At 40.2% G+C, this 26,470-nt stretch overlaps 1 protein-coding gene across 2 annotated transcripts; it reads left to right on the forward strand.

Annotated features, from left to right (window-relative positions):
- The first annotated feature begins 301 nt into the window (after positions 1-301).
- On the forward strand, positions 302-25,208 carry zmp:0000000760 (collagen alpha-1(IX) chain). 2 transcript variants are annotated; one of them, XM_021576467.2, is made up of 27 exons: positions 302-585; positions 1,970-2,082; positions 4,626-4,749; positions 6,260-6,653; positions 6,801-6,878; positions 7,119-7,214; positions 7,471-7,524; positions 10,358-10,411; positions 10,740-10,793; positions 10,885-10,938; positions 11,211-11,264; positions 11,466-11,519; positions 11,619-11,672; positions 15,740-15,793; positions 16,000-16,044; positions 16,139-16,192; positions 16,404-16,457; positions 16,550-16,603; positions 16,892-16,963; positions 17,051-17,086; positions 19,350-19,394; positions 19,529-19,561; positions 19,990-20,136; positions 21,682-21,858; positions 22,529-22,619; positions 23,553-23,630; positions 23,930-25,208. In XM_021576467.2, exons 2-27 carry the CDS (start codon positions 2,004-2,006, stop codon positions 24,136-24,138), a joined length of 2,298 nt encoding a protein of 765 aa, XP_021432142.1. In that variant the 5' UTR covers positions 302-585; positions 1,970-2,003; the 3' UTR covers positions 24,139-25,208. The 2 variants fall into 2 exon arrangements, with proteins under 2 accessions (XP_021432142.1, XP_021432140.1); XM_021576465.2 differs by having other exon boundaries at positions 303-546.
- Positions 25,209-26,470: the final 1,262 nt, after the last annotated feature.

Consider the following 26,470-nt stretch of genomic DNA (forward strand, 5'->3'; position numbering starts at 1 on the left):
CCTAAAACTGTTTCATTTCACATTTTATTTGACAAAATAATTATATAAAAGCGGCCTACAATAATGAAAATAATATGTGAACTGTGGCAAGTTAATATGCAAACAAGAATTAGCCTATTCATTGCTAAATAATTATTAGGCTGGCTTCAGAGGACATGATATGTGTAGGAAAGGATATTTAGTCTATTATATCCCATACCAATAATAATGCGTAAAAAAAGTATAATCAAGGGTTTGCTTGAGCACCTGGCATGTATAAAAAGGAAAGGTGGATTAAAGGTTGTCCTGAGCAATCCCCTTGCGTTGAAGTGTGTTTCAGTAGACGCAACGGGCCTATGGGAGATTTCAGATCCCCTGGGGACCGAAGGTAGAGTGGAGCACAAGGGTCAGGTCTTCCTGAGACCCACCACTGTCAGACTGAATGATCCTCCTGTTTAAGGCAAGGTTTGGCCTAGGGATGCCACTTTAAAATTGGTTACATCCTCACTGCGGGAACTGTAAAGGAACAGTCTGCAGTCCACATCGGGGCCTCTTTTTCAAGAATATGTGAGTGATTTTTACAATACTGTCTACATTCATCTACAGGTATATTTATATTTTTAAATACTTTAATTTAAATATGATGGTGGATTTTGTTTGTGGTTGGAACTATTTCCTAGGATAACCTCAAGGATAACCTTAGCTCCATCAATAAGCCATTGATTTATTGTGGACAAATATTACTGATGTTAGAAAGTGTAAAAGTGTTAAGTCTAATTTAAGAGTAGACTAAGAGAATAACCCCATCAATTCAGTACAGTCAATTCTACTGTACGGGTTTTGATTCTTATAATTAGTACTGCTTTATGGGATCAAAATGTCAAACACCCTAAATGAACTTTAGCCTACTTTTAACTAAATGAAATATCTCATTTCTGTGCAATGGTCAAGATATGTTCCAGTGGTGGAAAAAGTACCCAATATCATACTTGAGTAAAAGTAAAGATAGCTTAATAGAAAATGACTCAGGTGAAAGTAAAAGTCACATGGTAAAATACTACTTGATTAAATATACTGAAGTATCAAAAGTAAAAGTATACATTATTTCAAATTGCTTGTATTAAGTAAATCAAACAGCACAATTGTCTTGTTTTTATTTTATTTATGGATAGCCAGGGGCACACTACAACACTCAAATATACTTTACATATTAAGCATTTGTGTTTAGTGAGTCCGCCAGATCAGAGGCACTAGGGCTGACCAGGGATGTTCTCTTCATAAGTGCGTAATTTGGACCATTTTCCTGTCTTACTAAGCATTCAAAATGTAACAAGTACTTTGGGTGTAAAGGAAAATGTATGGAGTAAAAAGTACATAATTTGCTTTAGGAATGTAGTGAAGTAAAATTAAAAGTTGTCAAAAATGTAAATCGTAAAGTACAGATACCCCAAAAAAATACCTAAGTAGTACTTTAAAGTATTTTTAGTTAAGTATTTTACACCACTTATGGATAATGGTGAAGTTGATATAGATTTTTTAAAAGTAATTATGTGACTCCTTCCATACCGAACTGTGAACAAGTTAGTATAGGCACTTTTCGACCCTATTGCCTGAGTGGACTTGATTTCATATTACTATATGACATAATATAATTCCAAATGGAAAAGTACATACTTTTTTACAGTACATAATTTTTTTATAGCCTATTTAAGGGTGATTTATAGTCCTGCATAAACCTGTAAAATATGTGATTGACATGATGGGTATTATTGTGATTATATGTAGTCAAAATGTATCCTAGAATCAAAGTATTGCTGTTATTTTCTATTATTGATGTTTATTGTTGAGTTTTTATTTATTTATTTGATTTGAATAGGCCTAAATCTACATATAGTAAATCAGTCAGTGCACTGTTCCTCACTATAAGTTCATTGGGAAAAATGGCAAACATTTCAATTCTATTATAGTTTCTCTTGTTGTACTTTTATAGGCACATATAATCCCTGACACATCACCTTTTCAAAATGCCAGCCTTCAAAGAGATGCTGGTTTTCCCAGTGCTTCTAGCTCTCGTTGGATTGACCAAATGCCAGGAGTTACCAAGTAAGTAGGCCCTACCATAAGATATTTTCTTTCCTGTTTATTGAGCGTCTGGTAATTTTGGTTGATTGATTTACAGCTTTTCTCAAGACTGTGTCTGTTTTCTTTCTGTCTGATGTTGGCAAAGTTGGTAGGTGCAGGAACTTATGAACAGTGGACCATGCAATGCAATATAATTTGATCCTCTATCTCTTGCATAGCCAGCAGGCAGCAGCACTGGCACATAAAACCATTGCACTCTCAGAAGAACACACATCCTTCCCTTCTTGAGTATTTCCTGCAGTCAGTCTGTGAATTAGCCTTAACAGAATGTATCACTACCAACCCTAACTGACGTCATTGTAATGTCACAAAAACATCCAGACTTCACTTTTTCTGAATGAAATGACACCCATAGAATTAGGAATTCAAATAATTTAATGGGATCTCTATGATGACACTCTTAAACTGTGGGAGTGAGTGTCATGATAGTCAACTAAATGCATGTTGTGCCAAGTGTAATGTCCTTTTGTAGTGAGTAATCAATTATACTGTTCTAAGTGACAGTTACTGCAAATCAACACTGATTGAACAAATAACTATTTCACAAAACATTAGATTGACAAAGTTTGCTGCTGTTGAATACCAGTAACATGAATACCAATAACATGAATACAAGTAACATGAATACAAGTAACATGAATACCAATAACATGAATACCAGTAACATGAATACCGATAACATGAATACAAGTAACATGAATACAAGTAACATGAATACCAATAACATGAATACCAGTAACATGAATACCGATAACATGAATACCAATAACATGAATACCAATAACATGAATACCAGTAACATGAATACCGATAACATGAATACCAGTAACATGAATACCAATAACATGAATACCAATAACATGAATACCAGTAACATGAATACCAATAACATGAATACCAGTAACATGAATACCAATAACATGAATACCAGTAACATGAATACCAATAACATGAATACCAGTAACATGAATACCAGTAACATGAATACCAATAACATGAATACCAGTAACATGAATACCAGTAACATTAATACCAATAACATGAATACCAGTAACATGAATACCAATAACATGAATACCAATAACATGAATACCAATAACATGAATACCAATAACATGAATACCAGTAACATGAATACCAATAACATGAATACCAGTAACATGAATACCAGTAAAATGAATACCAGTAACATGAATACCAGTAACATGAATACCAATAACATGAATACCAATAACATGAATACCAGTAACATGAATACCAGTAACATGAATACCAGTAACATGAATACCAGTAACATGAATACCAATAACATGAATACCAGTAACATGAATACCAATAACATGAATACCAGTAACATGAATACCAATAACATGAATACCAATAACATGAATACCAGTAACATGAATACCAATAGCATGAATACCAGTAACATGAATACCAATAACATGAATACCAGTAACATGAATACCAATAACATGAATACCAATAACATGAATACCAATAACATGAATACCAATAACATGAATACCAGTAACATGAATACCAGTAACATGAATACAAGTAACATGAATACCAGTAACATGAATACCAATAACATGAATACCAGTAACATGAATACCAATAACATGAATACCAGTAACATGAATACCAATAACATGAATACCAATAACATGAATACCAGTAACATGAATACCAATAGCATGAATACCAGTAACATGAATACCAATAACATGAATACCAGTAACATGAATACCAATAACATGAATACCAATAACATGAATACCAATAACATGAATACCAATAACATGAATACCAGTAACATGAATACCAGTAACATGAATACAAGTAACATGAATACCAGTAACATGAATACAAGTAACATGAATACCAATAACATGAATACCAATAACATGAATACCAGTAACATGAATACCAATAACATGAATACCAGTAACATGAATACCAGTAAAATGAATACCAGTAACATGAATACCAGTAACATGAATACCAATAACATGAATACCAATAACATGAATACCAGTAACATGAATACCAGTAACATGAATACCAATAACATGAATACCAATAACATGAATACCAGTAACATGAATACCAATAGCATGAATACCAGTAACATGAATACCAATAACATGAATACCAGTAACATGAATACCAATAACATGAATACCAATAACATGAATACCAATAACATGAATACCAATAACATGAATACCAGTAACATGAATACCAGTAACATGAATACCAATAACATGAATACCAATAACCATTGTTTGATTGATCATATTGTGCGATAGATGTATTTTTGATGTATTCAACTTTCCATTCCTTCCACATGCCCACCCCCACTGCACTGTGTAACCTAATGTGCGGCTTTTTAAATGATGTGTTTCATCCAGATCCTCCTCATTCATTGTCTTACTTCAATACTCAACCCTTTGAACATCACATTGGTGAAAAACTGAGCTGTGTGTTTTTACTCTGAGGTTATGACATGCTAGAGGAGTTCCGTGTATCTAAGTCCAGAGGGGTGAGGAAAGTGGTTGGATCTGAACCTGATTCAGTGGCCTACCGTGTGAACCCTGCCATCCACCTACGCAAAACCATGAGGTACTGTCTGCACGCACACAGTGAAGCCAAATGGATTGGTATAGACTGGAATTTGATGATGAGGTTAAAAAATAGAAGGTATGTTAAGATGTGCATTTCAATCTCAGAGGATAACAGTAAAACAGGATAACACAGGAAAACACTTGTTTCCAAAGGGGTCCGGAGCAGAATATCCCAGAAATTCAAACTGAACACACAGGCCTGCAATAGACCAGGGGGGCATCTACTAGGGCATAACATTGTGGAACTTGTTGTTATAGAATAGACATGTGTCACTAACATGTAGATAAAGTCATCACATTAGCTCTATTCATAGTGTTTCTATCTGCAACGTCCAGTATGTTGAACCCTCCTTAAGGAGATCCGGGTGCTCTTCCTCCATCAATATGTGATAAAAAAAAGTCCAGACTTTGTCAATTCTCCTCACTGATGGTGAATAATGATGTTTATCTTAAGGTTTCCTACTTTCCTCGGATGTGAGCTAGCCAAAGTGAGCTAAGAGCATGCACCCAAATGAGAGATCTAATAGCGATGTGTATCATTTCTTCTCGGCTTCTTTGCCAGTGGGGTTTCCGCCGTTTTTCCACTCAGTGTAATTATGCCCACCTTCAAGCAATAAATTTGATTTCCTCTCCGGCACAAAAAACCTCAACATTTGCATTTGCTTCATCACTTGATAGCCACCAATGGACAGCTGGTGGAACACCACTGGAATTTCATTGTCATCACAATGGATGAATATAGCAGTTGATTCTTTGTCGATTAGCATAATGACGTGCTGTTAGCCAAAACGTATTATGAGTCGTATTAGTGTATCAGCCTATCATCCAGGGTTTCCTTTGAAAATAAATACATCATCATTCAATTGGAAAAGGCAAGGATTTTCCCCAACTATCCTCAAACCCTGATTGACACTTTCTTGGCATAGATATGCTACACACTCAGCTGTTTGTTTTGTTATTTATGCTGTCTGTCTCCTCGTTGCTGGGAGGCACTGAACATCAGTAGTTCATCTGTATTTTCCTTCTCTGTGTTGTAGCCAGCAAAGCTGTCCTCAATGAACCTTCGATGCCTGACAACTAAGAAATGTTTATATTGAGTAGCAGAAGTGCGTTACTGTACATCAAATACAAAGTACAGCATCAAAAAGCCAACAGGAATGATTTGCCCTGACAGGAAGCCAGAGAGGGAGAGAAGAGGGTATATAAAATTAGGTTGTGCAACAGGCCTGTTGTGATTGAAAACATTAATGGTAGGTTGAATGAGCTTCATTTTCCAACTAGGGTGGGGGGTGCTTTGAAACTACGAGCAGAAGTTTAAAAGCAGTGGGATAAAGGCATCCAACGTTTAGCTTGTGAAACACTGATTCTGTTGTTTCAAAAGTATTTGATCATTTTATTCAAAATACAATTACACAACAAATGCCAGTGCTTGTTCTGCATGAAAATATGATGTATTGTTTTCAACTATATTAAGTGTCTCCTAATACCCCATGATTGTCGTGCCACAGCGATGTGTACCCCGATGGCCTGCCCTCCGACTACTCCGTCATTGCCACATTTAAGGTGACGAAGGACACCGCCAAGAGGTCCTGGAACTTGTGGCAGGTCAGCGACCCCGATGGACGTGAACAGGTGGGCCTCCGTTTTCAGGGTGACACACACTCTCTGGACTTCTTCTACACCAGCCCCCATGGCACCCAGATGCTACGCACCTTCCACCGGGTGGACAAGCTGTTTGATGGAGAGTGGCACAAGCTGGCGCTGCAGGTCAAGGCCGATAAGGTCAAGTTGCTGGTGGACTGCGAGGAGGTGAGCGTGGAGCCCATCGGTGATCCTAGACCCGTCATCCGCCAGGGTTACACCTCTATCGTGAAGAGGGCTGTGGGAGATCACTCCGCCTCAGTAAGTTCTGTGCTGTTCAAACCAAATCACGCTGGGTTTCCTACAGTATTTTGCAGCTGTGTCAATGAATTGATCAATGCTCCATGGTCAATTCAGCGTTCATATGAAAGCTCACTGACCACAATGTCTTGTGTCCTGAAACTGTAGGTAGACCTCCAGCAGATGGATGTGTCCTGTGATCCAGAGAAGGCCTACTCAGAAGGCTGCTGTGAGCTCTCCAGTGTGGTGAGTTGGGTGTGACTTCCAGCAGGTTCATGTTCGTCAGTGACAGATATGTACAGTACAGTGTGTCATTAAATCCAGCCTCTTTTCTCATTGTCTCCCATAGCAGTGACTATGTTCTCCCAAATGTGTGTTGTGTGTTCATGTGTTGCCTCTAGGGAGTGGTGAACAGGGCAGAATAACAACTTCTGTCTCTGCAGATGGACTGACTAGTCAAGTTCTCTGCTGTTCTATTCTGTTTAGTGTGGCGGGCATGCTGAGATTGGCCTGACAGCAGGAAGGGCCACCTGTAAGTGTATGCACGGACAGCCTGGCAACCAGGGACCCCCAGGACCGAAGGTGACTACTAAGCCCATTACAGTTCCCATAACAGCACCACTGCTTTGAATAATGAGCTGAGAGCCTTTAGCCTGGTGGTCTAGTCTGTTCGGTCTGCTGTTAGCCAACTCCTCTGTGTTCGTTTATTGGCAATGATAGATAAAAGAGTTGGTTACAGCACATACAGCATTGGACCAGGCTGGAGAGCCAACTTGGCATGGCTGGGCTGCGGTCCAGGCTAATGCTAACTACTCCAACTGTATGTCTCCTCCTGCAGGGTCACAGAGGTCTGCCAGGCAACACAGGAGAGCCAGGAAGACTAGGCAACTGGGTAAGGGCATTACAGCACAATTCTCACTATAGTGTTCAGTTGAACTTTGTTTAGTGAGGGTCAACAACTAAGAACAATAATGAGTGCTAATTGTCATTCAGAATGTATGCACTCTTTTGGTGTTGTGGATTTTACAGTGACAGACATTTGGATGTTGGTCTATAGACCCCAGATTGACTACAGAGGTTGGTACAGTGTAAAGAGTTAAATTGAACTGCGTGTGAATGAAATAGGAAAACCCCTGCTTGCGGGACAGCAGTGAAGTTGTGGAAAATACAATGGGAACATAACTGAGAGACGACACAATGGGAACAGAAGCTAAAACAGGGAACACCGCACGACAATGGACGTAAAGTGGAAGTGATAATAACAGATCAATATGGCAAACCATCATAGACTGTCTGGTTTCACTTTAACATTAGGAGATTCATACTTAATATAATTAATCTGAATTTGACAAATCCTCAGCCAGTGAAAGCAGTCAGTTTGAGTAATATTCTAATAATGAATGTTGTATTACTTATTATAGTGGTATGTTATGTTCTCATACATGTGAATCATTGTTTCGTCATCATTTCATCTTCATAGTGATCATAGTCATCATTTCATCATCACAGTCGTCATAGTCATTAGCATCATTCTACTGCCCTTCATATACATAACACTCAGCGCTCAAGGAAAAATGCTTTGTCATTGTCAGAAAAGTGGAGAGAGTTGAGAACAGAACACCTCTTAAAATACAATAGAGAACCATTCAGCGCAGAACAGAGGACAACATGTTTACTAAGCAGTTTAATTAAAGGATATGGCATACTCACTGCATCAGGATTCAATTACATGGTTGACCATGTGAACATAACCCTCCCTGCTTATAGGCTTCAGGCAGTAGACATGATTACTTCCATTTGAGGCTGAGTTACAGGTGTAGGATCTTCATTTGAACCAGTTTGCTACAGCAGGAAAATAATCCTGCAGCAACAGGAAATGTAAATTATTATAATAATTATAAATAATGGACATTTTTGTAGAGGTTTCTACATTTAATCGGAAGGGAAAATCAAGTCTGAAATGTCAAAGTGGAAATTACAAAATTCAGAAGCCTTTTTAAACCAAGAAATTACATGTTAAAAATGTCCTGCATTGCAGGAAGGTTGTCATGCAACAGGGTGATCAAATAAAGATCCTACATCTGTAAGACTAATTTACCTCTTTGATGTAGCAGCTCCAGCTCTTGGTGGTATGCTGGGACCACAACTCAGAGAACAGAGAACATGTGACTAATAGTGTGCAGGGCTTCTATTGGGTCTTCAAAGACAGACGACTTGTCTTGTACATGAGAAATGAGTTGTTGGCTTGGCATATAACATGCCCTTTCGGCTGGAGAGACTCTGGGTAAAAATTGTCCATATACTACTCAAAGCACACACACACACACACACACACACACACACACACACACACACACACACACACATGCGCTCTCATACACACACACACACACACACACACACACACACACACACATGCGCTCTCATACACACACACACACACACACACATGCGCTCTCATACACACACGCACACACACACAGACCCACACAAATGGCCATGCTGGGTACTCACTCACAGACAGGCGGATGAGGGGGACAAGCTGTTTATGGAGCTCAGTTGGGGGCCAAAATCTGTCTTCTCAGACTCAGTGGAGCCCTCACCTCCTGCCAGTACGTAAGTCACAGAGAACAACCATGTTTACTGCCACCTCCGTTGGCGCCTGAGGAGGGCATTTCCTGGCTCAGATATATATGTACTGTCAGTCCCGGTGGGTGGTCCTTCAATTAGTCCCCTGCTACACACTAATCGCTTTTTTTAAAAACTGTAAAGTTGTAAAGTTCACGGTCATGCTTCTGGATAAAGCGTCTATCGTCTCCAAGGTTAGCCTCTTAGCAGCTGACATAGAGTGGTCTGAGGTGAAATGGTTAAATAAACTAGTGCCATGGCACAGAGGACTTTTGGTATTGTTCAACGGTGTTGGTTTACTAAGTGGAATATCCCCAATTCATAGGCCAACACGTTGTCTTATATGAGTGAGGATGTGGAAATTTGTGTGGAAACACTAACAGAATAAATGTTTCAATTTTCCCTTAACTAAGACACATCTTTCCTCGGGTCATAAAATGTGGCCTACATCGTGTTAACACTAACTCCCGTGTTTCAGTGGCTCAGCCTGTCGCTCACTAATAAGATCTTCGGTCTAAAGTAAACATTTGACACATCATTATGATCATCATGTATTACTTGGATCCCCTAATAGCCCGTGTTCAGATTTCCTACTTCAAGGAAATGTTATGGTTACTGTCATAGCTTCAAGCGCTTGGATATAAATTGTATGTTCCATTTGAAGGCCACAATGAAATGCATATACCTTACTGTGATGCCCACACACTTGAAAGATTGGGAAACTCCAATGTGTTGCTCCAGTGTCTAATCTGTTTATAGCATCAGTCAGAGACACATTCCGCCGGCCAAGACTACTGCATAACGGTCACAATGGACAGCTGGGAGACGTTGCTCTAGTTCAACCATGACATAATTGATTATTTCACATCTAATTAAGTTCAGTTTTATGCTTTTACATGAACACTGTGTGAAACTGAAAAATAGGAAAGTCCCTGTGCTGAGCTTCTGTGTCCTACATGATGCGAGAGCACATTTGACTAGAATTACATATTTTTGATGTATCTTGGCCAATCTGGTTTTCCACCTGCTATACAGCTCACACTGTCTCCCTCCACAAGTCACTTCTGTAACTAATTCAAACTTCTCTTCTGTTGCAGGGAGGTATGGGGCAGACAGGTGACTATGGCCACGTTGGAGAGCCAGGCCCTAAGGTAAGACACGACATCTGACCCCGACTTGTATCAGATCTGTATCTGTCTAGTTGAGTTGAGTTGTCAGAAAAATTAGTATTTATTATGGATCTCCATTAGCTGCTGATTCGCTTCCTGGGGTCCAGCAAAATTAAGGCAGTTTATACCATTTTTAAAACATTACAATACATTCATAGATTTCACAACACACTGTGTGACCTCAGGCCCCTACTCCACCACTGCCACATATCTACAGTACTAAATCCATGTGTACTGTATGTGTGTGTATAGTGCGTATGTTATCGTGTTTGTGTATTCACTGTGGATAACAACAACTTGTCTCCCTCAGGGCATCGCAGGAATCAGCGGGAACAAGGGGATGAGAGGACTTCACGGCCTTGATGTAATCCAGCCTCAAACACATATCCACAATCTCTTTAGCTGGTCTCTGGTGTCACGGTGCAGATTAGTGCTAACGAGCTACTGTGTTTCAGGGCGACAGAGGTCCCAAAGGTCTGAAGGGATTACATGGCGCCGGGGGCTTCAAGGTAGGTTGTGTTGTCCTTCGTAATGGATGATAGGGTCTCTTCAAATCCCATAGGCTTCCATTAGGTGTGTTAAACGCATCATTGTGCACATTGCAGAACCATACATGTACTGTATATAGAATACATATGGCTCTTAGCATATGTAGTCAAGTTGAAAAGTAACACATTTTTTAAAACTTTTCATGAGTGTGTTATTTTTCTGAGTGCGGTGCTTGTTCTATTTAATAGAAGATTAAGAGGGTCTCATTTTAATGTTTTAATAATGATTCCAGGGAACTCAGGGGTCACCTGGAGAGCTGGGTGAGACCGGAGTACAAGGAGAAACGGTATGTCTTTCTAAAGATGGGAGACAGGCTTCATTTTTTTCCCACAAATTGTGTCTTTTGACCAATCAGGTCAGCTCTTTTACCAAAAATATCAAAATTGGACTGCCTGTGTAAACGCAGCCATAATTGCAGTATACTAGTGATCAATCCCAATTGTCATTGGTTTTATCATCATTGACTAACTTCTCTGTCTTCTTGAAGGGTGATCCAGGTCCACTTGGATATGAAGGAATTCCAGGATATACAGGAGTGAAGGTGAATATCATTTTATCCACCATAAACTCTTATTTTTCCAAGTTCTCTTGTATGAATTATTGCATTTTCAATAACATTTTATGCTTGTATTGTTTGTAGGGAGAAGAAGGGGCCTCCGGTGTTGAAGGACCTCCTGGGCCACAGGGAAAGCAGGTCCGTTAAGAGCCACATCACACATGTTCACACCAAACCCCACTTGTAGTAATAATAATAATAATACTGTATCTACAACCCAGTGTTCATTTTGGCACACTTTTTTAGATTTACTAGTCTTTCACGGAACCCAAACCGGCAGTGCGCCTGCGCCATCGTGCATAAATGTATTTTGTCCCCCCTACACCAAACGCGATCAGGACACACAGGTTAAAATATCAAAACAAACTCTGAACCAATTACATTAATTTGGGGACAGGTCGAAAAGCATTAAAAATGTATGGCAATTTAGCTAGCTAGCTTCCACTTGCTAGCTAATTTGACCTTTTTAACTAGCTTGCTGTTGCTAGCTAATTTGTCCTGGGAATCAAACATTGAGTTGTTACTTTACCTGAAATGCACAAGGTCCTCTACTCCGCCAATTAATCCACACATTAAAAGGTCAACCAAATCGTTTCTAGTCATCTCTCCTCCTTCCAGGCCTTTTCTTCTCCTGACTTTATATTGCGATTGGCAACTTTCATAAATTAGGTGGATTACCGCCACTGACCTCGTTCATCTTTCAGTCAGCCACGTGGGTATAATCAATGAGGAGATGGCACGTGGGTACCTGCTTCTATAAACCAATGAGGAGATGGGAGAGGCAGGACTTGCAGCGCGATCTGTGTCAGAAATAGAACTGAGTTCTATTTTAGCCCTTGGCAACGCAGACGCGCTCGTTGGCGCGCGCGAGCCATGTGGGTGCAATAATTGAATAACATAGATTTCTAAATATATGTTGTGTAGTCAGCGGTGTAGTCAGCCTGTTAGTCATTTTGACTAAAACATCACATTTGTATTGTCCTATTAACCTATAGTCATAGCCACGTGAAGTAGTTTGGGGGGGCGGACAATCTTTTTTGCCAGCGCTGGTGCTGCAGACGGATATATTGGTCTGCTAATACAGGACTATTAAAGGCACAGGGCACTACTTTTGTGAAGAAAGTATATATTTTTCAATATATATATGTATTATTATTATTTATTTCTCAGCCCTGCTACTTCCTGCAGCTATACCTATAGTAAACATAAATCACTGATTTCCATGTGCACAAACACACATAGCCTTGTCTTACCAACACCATCCTATTCCCTTCCCAACAGCAGAAATAGGACGCACATAAGAATATGTAACAATGGCCATGTAAATTATTAATTCAGGCTACATAGATATTACATACAAAACAAACAGACTCATACAATGTTTTTCTCTCCCTTGAGTATAGAAAAGTAGGCCGTCTTTGAATTTGTTGTCTCGCTCAAACCTCCCACTTTTCCCACAAACGTTTTATATACATGTTCTGTAGCCAACGTAGCCAAATCTTCCTCTTCTCCTCAGAGAATATTGCTTGATTCTAGCCCTTAGGCTACTGTTCAAAAGACATGCCACTGCGTTTTTCTCTTTATATCGAGCATTTGCAGGCCGCATTTTACATTCATAAAGCATATTTCAGGCTGTTATAAAACTAGAGTACTTGCGAACCAGAACATTAACCATTTGTTTAGGCTACACCTTGTCCAGTCATGTCACCTCATAGCTAGCTATAGCTAACATTTTGGAACATTCAGAGCGAAATATGCTATGTAGAACAAATACAGTGCCTTGCGAAAGTATTCGGCCCCCTTGGACTTTGCGACCTTTTGCCACATATTTTTTTGTGAAGAATCAACAACAAGTGGGACACAATCATGAAGTGGAACGACATTTATTGGATATTTCAAACTTTTTTAACAAATCAAAAACTGAAAAATTGGGCGTGCAAAATTATTCAGCCCCCTTAAGTTAATACTTTGTAGCGCCACCTTTTGCTGCGATTACAGCTGTAAGTCGCTTGGGGTATGTCTCTATCAGTTTTGCACATCGAGAGACTGACATTTTTTCCCCATTCCTCCTTGCAAAACAGCTCGAGCTCAGTGAGGTTGGATGGAGAGCATTTGTGAACAGCAGTTTTCAGTTCTTTCCCCAGATTCTCGATTGGATTCAGGTCTGGACTTTGACTTGGCCATTCTAACACCTGGATATGTTTATTTTTGAACCATTCCATTGTAGATTTTGCTTTATGTTTTGGATCATTGTCTTGTTGGAAGACAAATCTCCGTCCCAGTCTCAGGTCTTTTGCAGACTCCATCAGGTTTTCTTCCAGAATGGTCCTGTATTTGGCTCCATCCATCTTCCCATCAATTTTAACCATCTTCCCTGTCCCTGCTGAAGAAAAGCAGGCCCAAACCATGATGCTGCCACCACCATGTTTGACAGTGGGGATGGTGTGTTCAGCTGTGTTGCTTTTACGCCAAACATAACGTTTTGCATTGTTGCCAAAAAGTTCAATTTTGGTTTCATCTGACCAGACCACCTTCTTCCACATGTTTGGTGTGTCTCCCAGGTGGCTTGTGGCAAACTTTAAACAACACTTTTTATGGATATCTTTAAGAAATGGCTTTCTTCTTGCCACTCTTCCATGAAGGCCAGATTTGTGCAATATACGACTGATTGTTGTCCAATGGACAGAGTCTCCCACCTCAGCTGTAGATCTCTGCAGTTGATCCAGAGTGATCATGGGCCTCTTGGCTGCATCTCTGATCAGTCTTTGTCTTGTATGAGCTGAAAGTTTAGAGGGACGGCCAGGTCTTGGTAGATTTGCAGTGGTCTGATACTCCTTCCATTTCAATATTATCGCTTGCACAGTGCTCCTTGGGATGTTTAAAGCTTGGGAAATCTTTTTGTATCCAAATCTGGCTTTAAACTTCTTCACAACAGTATCTCGGACCTGCCTGGTGTGTTCCTTGTTCTTCATGATGCTCTCTGCGCTTTTAACGGACCTCTGAGACTATCACAGTGCAGGTGCATTTATACGGAGACTTGATTACACACAGGTGGATTGTATTTATCATCATTAGTCATTTAGGTCAACATTGGATCATTCAGAGATCCTCACTGAACTTCTGGAGAGAGTTTGCTGCACTGAAAGTAAAGGGGCTGAATAATTTTGCACGCCCAATTTTTCAGTTTTTGATTTGTTAAAAAAGTTTGAAATATCCAATAAATATCGTTCCACTTCATGGTTGTGTCCCACTTGTTGTTGATTCTTCACAAAAAAATACATTTTTATATCTTTATGTTTGAAGCCTGAAATGTGGCAAAAGTTCGCAAAATTCAAGGGGGCCGAATACTTTCGCAAGGCACTGTATGTCTCTCTGACATGTTGAATAAGGAATTAACGTTGGTTCAATTCATTGGTGGACTCAGACTCGAGCACAGGGGACTTGGGACTCGATTCGGACTCGAGGTTTAGTGACTCAACTACATCACTGGGTGAAACAGTCATTAGCTCCTGCTCAATGTCATGAATAGTGCTTATCACTGAAATCTCTCATTCTCTCCAAATACTCTTGTCCAATCCACTTAGTAGTCAGATTTTAGGAACAGAGATCATTTTTGTCTTATCTCATTTTAGTCAACAGTTTTTCAGGGTCTATTTAGTCAGTGATAGTCTCGTCAATTGTCACTGAAAAACAGGTGTTTGACTAATATTTTAGTCTCTATTCACTAGTTTTTGATTAAATTAACACTGCTACAACTCATAAACCAATTGTAAATTCACTTTCTGCCACCTGCCAAGCCTTCATGCACGCACACAGAGAAATTAATACAATTTTATGTTGCGACGAGGCCATGGCGGAAAGATATGTTTTGGCACTTCGGCTCTTTCCACAAACAACATTAGTACCTGTGGCCAGGTTTGGGATTAGTTTTAAGTATGCAAACCATAGCAACACAACAAATTGGGTTAGTAACGGTAGCACTTTCAACCCTAGTGATTTCCTAGAGGGAGGACCATCTGCAGGTCAGCTTACAAGGCAAGAACTATCCTTCAAATGTCTCCTAATTCCACTGTAGATGTAGACGTCCTTAGTGAAACATTAAAACATCTCCGGTCACAACAAGCAGGAACAAATTGAAAGGAAAGTTGGTCTCATTTCAGTGAAACAGAATAAACATGTGGTTTGTCTTTACGTTGTCTTGGCAGGGTGTTGTAGGTGATCCTGGAGAGTCAGGAGTTGCTGGGGAAAAGGGAAAACCTGTACGTATGGCACCTAATCGCGTCTCTCATTTCTAAACATGCAAACAGTTCCTCTTCCACTGTACATTATTCACCAACAACAACATATATATTTACAGCATATGCATTATACAAATACGCACATGACTTAAATTGCATATATATATATATATACACATATCAGTGATAACAACAGTCTCATTACTGAACTTGTTTGTCAACACCAGGGAACCCAAGGATCAAAAGGAAGATATGGCACCATTGGACAAAAGGTTAATTATTGTGACTGAAATGTACATTTCAATCTCAGAGATGAACAAGCATGGGCAAACTTTTAGTAACATCAATAACAACATATCTCCACAGGGCATTATAGGAGATCCTGGTTTGCCCGGGAGAGATGGGGACATGGGAATAGAGGTAGGTTCACTGTCTTTTAGCATCCATGTTTCTGTTTACTCTAGCAATAATATAACTAATAAATGCCATTTAGCAGACGCTTTTATCCAAAGCGGCTAATGCTTTGACCTTGTGTATGGTGTACATTTAGGACATCCGTATGAGGCACGATGAATGTGGACCCTATCTATTGTCTTTATCTGACCTGTGCTATCCTCCGTCCCTTCTCAAGGCTTACCAAGGACCCCAGGGCCCGGAGGGCAGAAACGGACAATTCGGAATAATGGTAACAGAACTATCTCATGAAACACACAATCATTTTTCATTAGTTTGAATAATATACGGAAATATAAGGTATATGGGTTTTACCCTCAACAGGGAGAGAAAGGAATGCTGGGGCCGGCAGGGGAGATGGGGCCTCAAGGCCAAACGGTAAGTACAGTTGGCTTTCACATCTTCACACGTCTCACTTCACGGAGCCATGATGATGTGGTCAGTGACACTTCACTTCTTCAAAGTCCAATATCTTGAAAACTTGACTGCTGACATGCAAAAGATTTTGGGACTGTATTTTGGGAATGTATTTTGGGAATGTATTTTTGGAATGTACAGTGCACAGATGAAAAAAATACCAAAATATAGTTTTTTTGAGTGGAGTTTCCCTTTAAGAGAAAAGAAAGTAGTCCCTCTGCTAAATGTGAGACATGTTTCTCTCTCCAGGGCCCCAGAGGTTATAAAGGATCAGCAGCAAAGCCAGGAAGACCCGGATTTATTGGACCCCCAGGACCTGTCGTGAGTGTTCCGGATGACTTTTTGTAAACTCTTTGAAATATAAGTTAATTCTCTCCAAACCACTAAAATATGTTGTTTCTCGAACAGGGGCATGTGGGAGTAGCTGGACGGCCAGGCCCCAAGGTAATCAACTTTATTCACCTACTGGACTGCTAGAAGAGCAACAGGTAGCGAGTAATGAAGTGTGTTAGGACTTGATTAATGAAGTCAAGTGTCAAGACATTAATTAGTCAGAGTCTACACCTCAATAACATTACATTGTCTGTGATATCAAAGCTAAGGTGGAACTGGGACCAAGACCTATATAAGTGCCCGTGAGTTCGGATGACGTTCTTCAGAATTTTACATAAAAGCACATCTTCGAAATGAACTGACTTGATAATGAGACTTGCTACTGTATTCAACACAGTACCAACACTATTACCAAACAGTCACAAAGAGGTCAGATTAAACACTAGCCTAGGGGTAGTCAACTCGATTCAGCCGCAGATGATTTTTGGAGGAGCGGATGGTCCGGAATCCACATCTACAGTAAGACAACAACTAAGCCGTTTCATTTTATACATGGGATTACTTCGGAACATATTTGCTAAATTAAACTAATTTTAGCCAAATTCCTGGTGATTTTACAGTCTTTCTGAGCAAACTAATCCCCCTATTTGAAGAACAAAAATCACTGGAGGGACGCCTTTTGTCAATCGCTGCACTAGATCAATATCCAGAAATGTACACAGACAAAATATATGACCTGTCCTTTCTGGTCATTTTACAGAGCAGCCTGATGCAATGGCTAGGTTACTGCTGCCAGTTCTTGTGGTTTCATGTGTCACCACTGAGAGATCTTCTGTAGCCCACTACCCCCCCAGTCACCTGTCAACAACCCCATGTCAACCCCCATAACCAGGGTGGAACAAACAAACAAGTGGACGATTCACTTAGTTCTCCCCACCTGATTGGATAGCCTGTTCTCTCGTGGCATGTTCACTAGCTGTGACACATTGGCTTTCCCAGAGCCTTGGCTCTTCATCCAGAATATCCTATTCTCTCCCCATCTGGACCGGAAGTTAACGTTGGTGCTAAACCTCCCCCAGGAGTCTGTTCACAGTCTGTTCTAGCTATTTAATTGGCTGCTGATACCAAACTCAAAGCTTGCTTTGTACTATGTGGTATGGATGGGACCTGTTATAGGTGTTTTCAGGATGGTTCTCTTACAATCCTCTCAATTACATGTGCGTTATTCGTTATATAATCAATGCGTCTTTTTATGCATTAGGAAACATTTTTCACAGTGTTAAACCACAGTCTCCCATTCCATAGAACCCCTGATGTAGTTAGATCAAACATCTGACTTTCAACTCGTTTTTGAGGTTTGATCTTGTCTGATGTGAGACAATCCCCACTGTACTGCAGTGCGTAGCATCACTCCATCCATGTTGGCTGCATCATTAGTTGGCTCGTAGTGGCGTCAGACTACAAAGTGTGTGTGAGTAAAACCATGGGCTTTCTGTTCTCCTTACAGTGTCAGCTCTCAAATCAGAATAGAACCTATTTCAAGAGCCTTTCGTGCTGGCTTTAAAAGCGCTGAAAAGGCTCAACGGATTAGGAAATGTATCAATGGATTATAAGATGTAAATCATGATTTGTACAAACCTTTTTCTCGAAAGTCTGAATCATGTTATGATACACACAACCTCAATCATGCTTAATAAAAATAAAAAAATCAAACACTTTCCCAGTAACAGTAAATAGAGTTAAACATCAGACAAATACAGAGTATTATTTAATGCAGACAGATACCTGTAAGCAGATCCATTTACAGAAGTGATAGATTTTTCACATAGTCAGCTCAGGGATTGGAACCAGCAACCTTTTGGTTACTGGCCCAACGCACTTAACCGCTAGGCTACCTGCCGCCCCATAGACTCATGGATACATAGTCTAAAGGGAGACACGGAGTGGCCTGCTGTTAAAAACATAGAGCATGTTGGAACATTAGGTCCCCTATAAACCAAAGTAGTTTTTGCAGTATTTCTGAAGTACATGTTCATTTGACATTTGCCATCCATCAGTACAGAGGCAAAGGACTCTGGAGACACATTCACCAGACACACACACACACACACACACACACACACACACACACACACACACACACACATCCTGCTCTTGGATGAGAAGAAGAAAGCAAATATTTTCGGGCCATCAAAGACTAGTGGTGATGAATGGATGTGAGATAAACGCTGTCCTAAACATCAAATAAATTAGAGTCCAAGGAAATGCTGTGCTTCAGTCCACGAGGACTACATGTTCAAACAGACAGACAGACAGCCTGTGAAAAAGATGCCAGGCCATTCTAATCAAGTTTTGTTTCAATTGTATCTTCCAGGGAGATATAGGCATTGAAGGGATCCAAGGTGTCAATGGTGAAACGGTACTTATACTATTGCTTTGTTTTTTCATATACACATTTCATTATATTAAATTGTATCTACTTCATTTTGAGCAGTAGTCATGAAGCCCAAGTTATCTAAATGCATTCACTCTGGGGTTTCTTACTTTCCACAGGGAGAAAAGGGAGAAAAGGGCCCCAAAGGCGAGGTAAGATATATAGTTTCTTTGCTTTGTAGTACAATAGTCACATAAAACAAAATGGAGACAACAGTCATTGCATAAGATGGGTTATAGTCAAGATCTGGATTTCTACACAGCCATATCTTATTTCATGAGACATTTTACATATATTAATTAGCAGACACTCTTATCCAGAGCATTTAGGGTTAAGTGCCTTGCTCAAGGGAACATTATTCACTTAGTCAGCTCTGGGATTTGAACCAGCGACCTCTCAGTTACTGTGCTTAACCGCTAGGCTACCTGCACACAATGTCTCTTAATGCTGTGTCTAGTTGCTCTACCAAATGAGAACTGTGTGAGCGAGATTGTTGTCCTGGGCGGCTTACTACCATACCTATCAGTAGCTTGTGTGTGTATTACAGAACATGTCCCTTGATGCTCTGTCTGTGATCTAGGTTGGAGACGCGGGTGCACAGGGTCCCCACGGTGGTCGGGGGAAGCGTGGGCCAGGGGGCGAGCCTGGACGCACAGGCCCAGTCGGAACAAAGGGGGTCCGTGGCGATGGAGGACCAGTCGGATTTCAGGGGCCGCCAGGGCCACCGGTAAGTACAGAGACTGCCATGTTCAGCAAGATCTGAAAAGGTCAAGTAACTTACTTTGTTTTGGGCGAGTGCCATATAAACCTTTGAAATCAAAGTAGGCCTATTTATTGACTGTCTGGGTCTGAAATGGAAAAAAGGACGAAGTCAGTATTATCTTAACTCAGCTGTGACTCACATAGTAAAACACATAAAGTCACACATGCAATGGATGACTCATCAACGCCTAGTCGTTAGAGAGACTGGAACCTGCTTTCAATTGTGTTGTATAAAGAACAATACTACTGGCACCCTTCAGTGTGCATGTTACTGTAGCACTGACTGATCAAAACAAGCCACCATATTTCCAACCTGCATCGCAACACTATGCCAGCTACCAGAGAAGGCTGGTGGGAGGAGCTATAGGAGGATGGACTCATTGTAATGGCTGGAATGGAATCAATGGAATGGAGTTAAACATGAGGTTTCCATATGTTTGATGTGTTTGATATTATTCCATTTATTCAATTTCAGCCATTACAATGAGCCTGTGCTTCTATAGTTCCTCCCACCAGCCTCCTCTGCCAGCTACGTATCTTCAGTTTTTTTTTTTTATAAAAGACATTTCACAGATACCCCACCCTAACCTCATCAAAGCTGTTCTGACAGACTTAGTCGTTGTAGCGATTGGCATATTTAGAATTTAGTATTTGATTAGGATCCCCATTAGCTGTTGCCAAGGCAGCAGCTACTCTTCCTGGGGTCCACACAGAGATAAAACATTACATTAAACAAAACATTGTGCATTATACAAATTGATGTTGCTCCATTACTACATTACATTACTAAGAATAATGTGTGGGTGTGTTTTAGAGAGAGAGAGTGTGTGTGTGTGTGTGTGTGTGTGTGTGTGTGTGTGTGTGTGTGTGTGTCTCTTCACAGTCTGCGTTGTGTTTTGTGGTTGTTTTATCTGTTTTTTTAAATAATGTTACTGTTAGCTTGAGTTACCGGAGGTGGAAGAGTTCCATGTAGTCATGGTTCTATGTAGTACTATGTGTTTCCTAGCCTCTGTTCTGGGCTTGGAGACTGTGAAGAGACCTCTGGTGGCATGTCTTGTGGGGTATGTATGAGTGTCTGAGCTGGGTGTTAACCGATTGAACAGACAGTCTGGTACTTTAACATGTCAATACCTCTCACAAAGACAGTAGTGATGCAGTCAATCTCTCCTCTACTTTGATTCAGGGGAGATTGATGTACATGTTGTTAGACCATGTGTGGTATCAATGCGGTGTCGACAATTCTTGTAAATGGTTTCTCATTAGTATTGTTTTTTTGTGTGACTCACAGCAAGGGTTGCATTTTGTATGGCTGTAAATCTATAATGAGCCTAAACAAAATATTGTTGGCTGTGTTTTCCCACTGTTCATTACATACACCCACCCATTTCCTCACAGAGTCCTGCATGCTGCTGGTTGTGCCAGCCTTGCTCAGCCTTTCCTGTTCTGTCATATTCCTTATCGCGTTGTCGTTGTCCCAAGTGATGGATGCAGTCATGATTTGTTTCCACAGGGCCCAACCCTCTCCGCACAACACGTGATTGAGGTCTGCAAGAGAGTGGTGCTGGAACAGATGTCCACCTTTGCCAACTCGGTGAAGAGGACGTGTGCCGCCGTGTGCCCACTCTATGGAGACGTCCCCTTGGGTGCCCCCGGTCCCTCTGGACAAAAGGGACCCCCGGGACCTCCAGTGAGTGTCATATGTTAGGAGGTTACTATGCTGTCAGTGTGTGTGTGTGTGTGTGTGTGTGTGTGTGTGTGTGTGTGTGTGTGTGAAACCCAAAGTCAATGCCTGGAATATTTCTTGTGCGATTTTTAATTGTTAGAAATCCTCTAACAACTGAACATAGACACTGTCTGTATGAATCCATGATTATTCATTTGTAGGTCATTTTGCTCAGGAAGTGCACACTCCATACTTTATTATGTTTCTGTGTCTCCCCGGGCCAAGTAAAATGCTTACATATTGGAAGCACTTGGAGTGAGAGAGCTGAAGTATTTGGCAGTATAGGTTGGAATGAAAACATTCAGACTTTCCATGTTCCCGTGAAGACAAATAAGAAGTCGCAGAAGAGGCACTTGCTCTGTGTTGATCGGTTCTTGGAGGGATTCACCAGCATCCCTGGAGTGGAAAGCCTTTTCCACAATTATTAAGCATTAAGACAGACTCTGTTCGGGTTTCCTAAACTAACATTTTCAAACCACAGAGTCTTTCAAGTTCATAAAGACACAAATGTCTAAAAATACTCCTGTCAAGCCCCATGTTTTGGCCTTCGATAACCTTATCATGTAAATATCTAATATTTTATCTCTGTCAAAGCTCACCTCACTTAAGAGCCTTTTGGTTGTTGTGCTTCTAGGGTGGTGATGGTATTGCCGGTGTGAATGGAGAGATCGGACAACCAGGATTCTATGGGGAGGTAGGAGACGCAGGCCAACAAGGACAGCCAGGTGAGAAATACTGTACAAATGAATGACTGCCAGAACTAAATTGATCTCAGCATTCCTTTGATGCAATATCTGAAAATGTATGTCTACTGTATATATTAGCCATTGCTGTTCACCATGACAGTATGTTTAGATTAGTCGTTTCTGTGACCTGCAACAATACATATTTTTTGAAAAGTACACATAACTGTTTCTCATTTTGCCTACAAATATGCAAAGAAATACCATGACAACCAAAAGTTGAATGGAGCAGACTTAACACAGATTAACAGAGTCATATAAAGAGAGAGAGTTGGGCCAATACGATTTCTGTCTAAACCTTCCGAGAGCGCCACGATCTCCTCCTTAGCCGGTGCTAAGCAATAGTTGACACTTCCTGTGCTGTTTATTTCTCATAGTTTTCTAAACCTATGAAGATGTCCAGTAAAACCAGATTGTTTGTTGACACGACAACACAGTTCAGTTTATATCTAATGATAAGCAATACAAATCTCTGCGGGTCATTCCATAGGGAACTATCAGAGGCATTATTGTATTGTTACATCACCAATGTTTCAAGAATAAAGGTGCTAACATGGCAGCTGTTCTAAAACCTGACCCAACTCTGTCTATATATATATGGCTCTGGACATAACTAAGTATGGCATTGTGTATGTTCTCGTGGGGAATTATAATGCATTGCTTTAGGGCCTAGCATGACTTAACACTTATGGTACATTCCCCCAGCCAAACTAATGAAATCAAAGAATATTTACAAGGCGTTTTTATACATCTATCCAGTGATGATCTCAGTAACACACATGGTTGTTAATCAACATGAACAGCTTGTTCCTCTGTACCAGCTTTGTCCCAAGGGCATGTACTGTCAGGGGTGGTACATATCATGTGTTTTCCTGTTGTCCTTCATGCTGTGAAAACATTGTGTCTGGTTCCTAGGGGATCAAGGAGATCAAGGAGATAAGGGAGCAGAGGGCCATGGCCTACCTGGCTACATCGGAGACCAGGGACCAAAGGGTAATGCAACATTTCATTCTGCTTCCTTTTTATTGTCTGAATAATGGTTTACAGCATAGCAAAGGAAATCCAACAACAGCTTTGACGGGCCCAGTTCTATTGTAATCATTATATAACAACAGATGCCGGTTTCTTGGTAAGCAGATGTTGCGTCATTTAATTTTTTTTTACAATGAAAAGTAGATGGGAAGTCAATTTAAAGTCTACTGCAAACTCTCAAAGCCGCGTAGTAGTTCGTAGGCACAGTCATTCTTTACCCACTGAAAACGAATATGCATTTCCACTTCTTTATCCACCAGGCCAACGTGGAAGACCTGGCAGAGCCTTCAATGGCACACCAGGACAAGAGGGCGAGAGAGGCCATGTAGGCCGGCCTGGACTGAGAGGTCACCCAGGACTACGAGGAGTCCCAGGCGTGTGTCAGACCACTGGGTGCGCTCTGCTAAACAACAACACAACCAACGGATCACCTCAGAATGCACCCCAGAGGTTGAGAAGACACCCATAGAGGCAAAGAGGACACTTTTGACCAAGCTGCATGGATGTATTAATAAAGGGAGAGAGGAGGAGAGGGGGAGATGTGTATTGGGAGAGAGAAGAGATTTTTTGTTGATAAACGTATTCAAATCAAAGTCTAAATAAATGCTTAAATGTAAATATGCATCCAATCTCCACCCTGAATGACTGAGATATCCATTTGACTTTCTCAAATAAATCAGTTGTAGAAACTTGTGCTGTTGGCCTTAAAACAACACCCCATTCTCATGGTTCATTTGAAAAAGACACCAATAGCTACAGTATTATTTTTGTTAAAAATTATGAAAGTTTATTTGACACATTTTATTGAAACTGATCCTAGTTGTCTTCAGATATCCCTGTTCTTTATAATAAAAGTCCAAAAACGATTGCTAACTTGTTTTACTAAAACATTTGCTCCACTGTTTATTTTTTATTACCATATATTATTGAGCTGTGCAGAATATAAAATCAAGCGTACAAATCATAATTAAACAAATTTCAGCAAAGTGTTTAACACAATTCTGTCGAGTCATGCTACCTACCTAAATCCAAAAACACTCAAAACCTCCCTCAAAAGGCTTACAGGATACTTGCATAATAATTCCCTAAAACATGAACATTTATTCCACCTCAGTTTATGACAGCCTCTGTCATCAGTTACACCATTGTTTAGGGCCACTATTATGGCCAATATGCTGTAACCCAAAAGTTGCTGTTATTGCTAGCAGTTACAGTTGGCCAACAGTTACTCTTTTGGCTTGCAGCTATTACTAGCCAATGGTTACTATTATGGCTAGCAGCATGCTGTAAAGGTAAATGTCTTTAATAACAGTTTGTGTCAGACAGTGAAACATCAGTTGCCATAAGCTGACATTAACTGTGAAATGATGATGTTATTTCATTATTATGACAATATTTTGTATGCCTTGTTTCTAGAGGGTTTAGGTGTTATCCAGAAGGCACAATGCTTTTTTGTTATGAAGTAACCAACTAAATGACCTATTGTAGTGGAAAAATCTGGAGCAAAAATGTGAAGCATAAAGAACAGTACACATTGTGTGCCTATTTTATTCATCTTTCAGGCCTGGACAGTATTCTATATCTGGTAGATTGAGGCTTTTATCTTGTTTAATTATTGAGTTCCATGTGTTTTATTTTCATTCTGTAATGAAAGATTTTTCACTGCCTGTATGTTTCACAAGATGTTTGCTTGTACACCTCAAGTGGAAACATATGGTTAAGAGTGTAGACAAAAACTAATCATAACTTCCACAACATCAACAGGTCTGTTTTCACGTTTGAGAATTTATCAACAATTCTGTTTGATGTGCTTCTGTCTTTCACTCATATGCAAAATACAATCGAAACACAGTGGCAAGAAAAAGTATATGAACCCTTTGGAATTATCTGGATTTCTGCATGCATTTTATATAACATTTGATCTGATCTTCATCTAAGTCACAACAACAGACCAACACAGTGTGCTTAAACTAATAACACACAAGTTATTGTATTTTTCTTGTCTATATTGAATACATCATTTAAACATTCACAGTGTAGGTTGGAAAAGGTCGGAGATTTTGGTTAGAGCAGCCCTGCCCCATAAAAAACACAAAATTTGACTTTGCTATTCACAAGAAGCATTGCCTGATGTGAACCATGCCTCAAACAAAAGAGATGTCAGAAGACCTAAGATTAAAAATTGTTGCTTTGCATAAAGCTTGAAAGGTTACAAAATGATCTGTAAAACTCAGTCCACGGTAAGACAAATTGTCTATAAATTGAGAAAGTTCAGCAATGTTGCTACTCTCCCTAGGAGTGGCCGTCCTGCAAAGATGACAGCAAGAGCAAAGTGCAGAATGTTCAATGAGGTTAAGAAGAATCCTAAATGTCAGCTAACGACTTACAGACATCTCTGGAAGATGCTAACATCTCTGTTGACGAATCTACAATACGTAAAACACTAAACAAGAATGGTGTTCATGGGAGGACACCGTGGAACAAACCACTGCTGTCCAAAAAAACCATTGCTGAACGTCTGAAGGTCGCAAAAGGGGCACCTGGATGTTCCACAGTGCTACTGGCAAAATATTCTGTGGACATATGAAACTGGAGCTGTGTTTTTTGGAAGGAACACCCAGCACTATGTGTGGAGAAAAAAAGACACAGCACAGCACACCAACATCGAAACCTCATCCCAACTATAAACTATGGTGCAGTGAGTATCATGGTTTGGGGCTGCTTTGCTGCCTCTATGGAAAATGAATTTCCAAGTTTATCAATACATTTTGCAGGAGAATGCAAGGCTATCTGTCTGCCAA

Source organism: Oncorhynchus mykiss, chromosome 20 (genome assembly GCF_013265735.2).
Source record: "Oncorhynchus mykiss isolate Arlee chromosome 20, USDA_OmykA_1.1, whole genome shotgun sequence".
NCBI lineage: Eukaryota > Metazoa > Chordata > Actinopteri > Salmoniformes > Salmonidae > Oncorhynchus > Oncorhynchus mykiss.

Coding starts and splice junctions, on each gene's coding strand:
- zmp:0000000760 (XM_021576467.2), top strand. CDS start 2,004: ATGCCAGCCTTCAAAGAGATGCTGGTTTTCCCAGTGCTTCTAGCTCTC. Junction 4,750..6,259: donor CACCTACGCAAAACCATGAG/GTACTGTCTGCA, acceptor GTCGTGCCACAG/CGATGTGTACCCCGATGGCC. Junction 21,859..22,528: donor AGGGACCCCCGGGACCTCCA/GTGAGTGTCATA, acceptor TTGTGCTTCTAG/GGTGGTGATGGTATTGCCGG.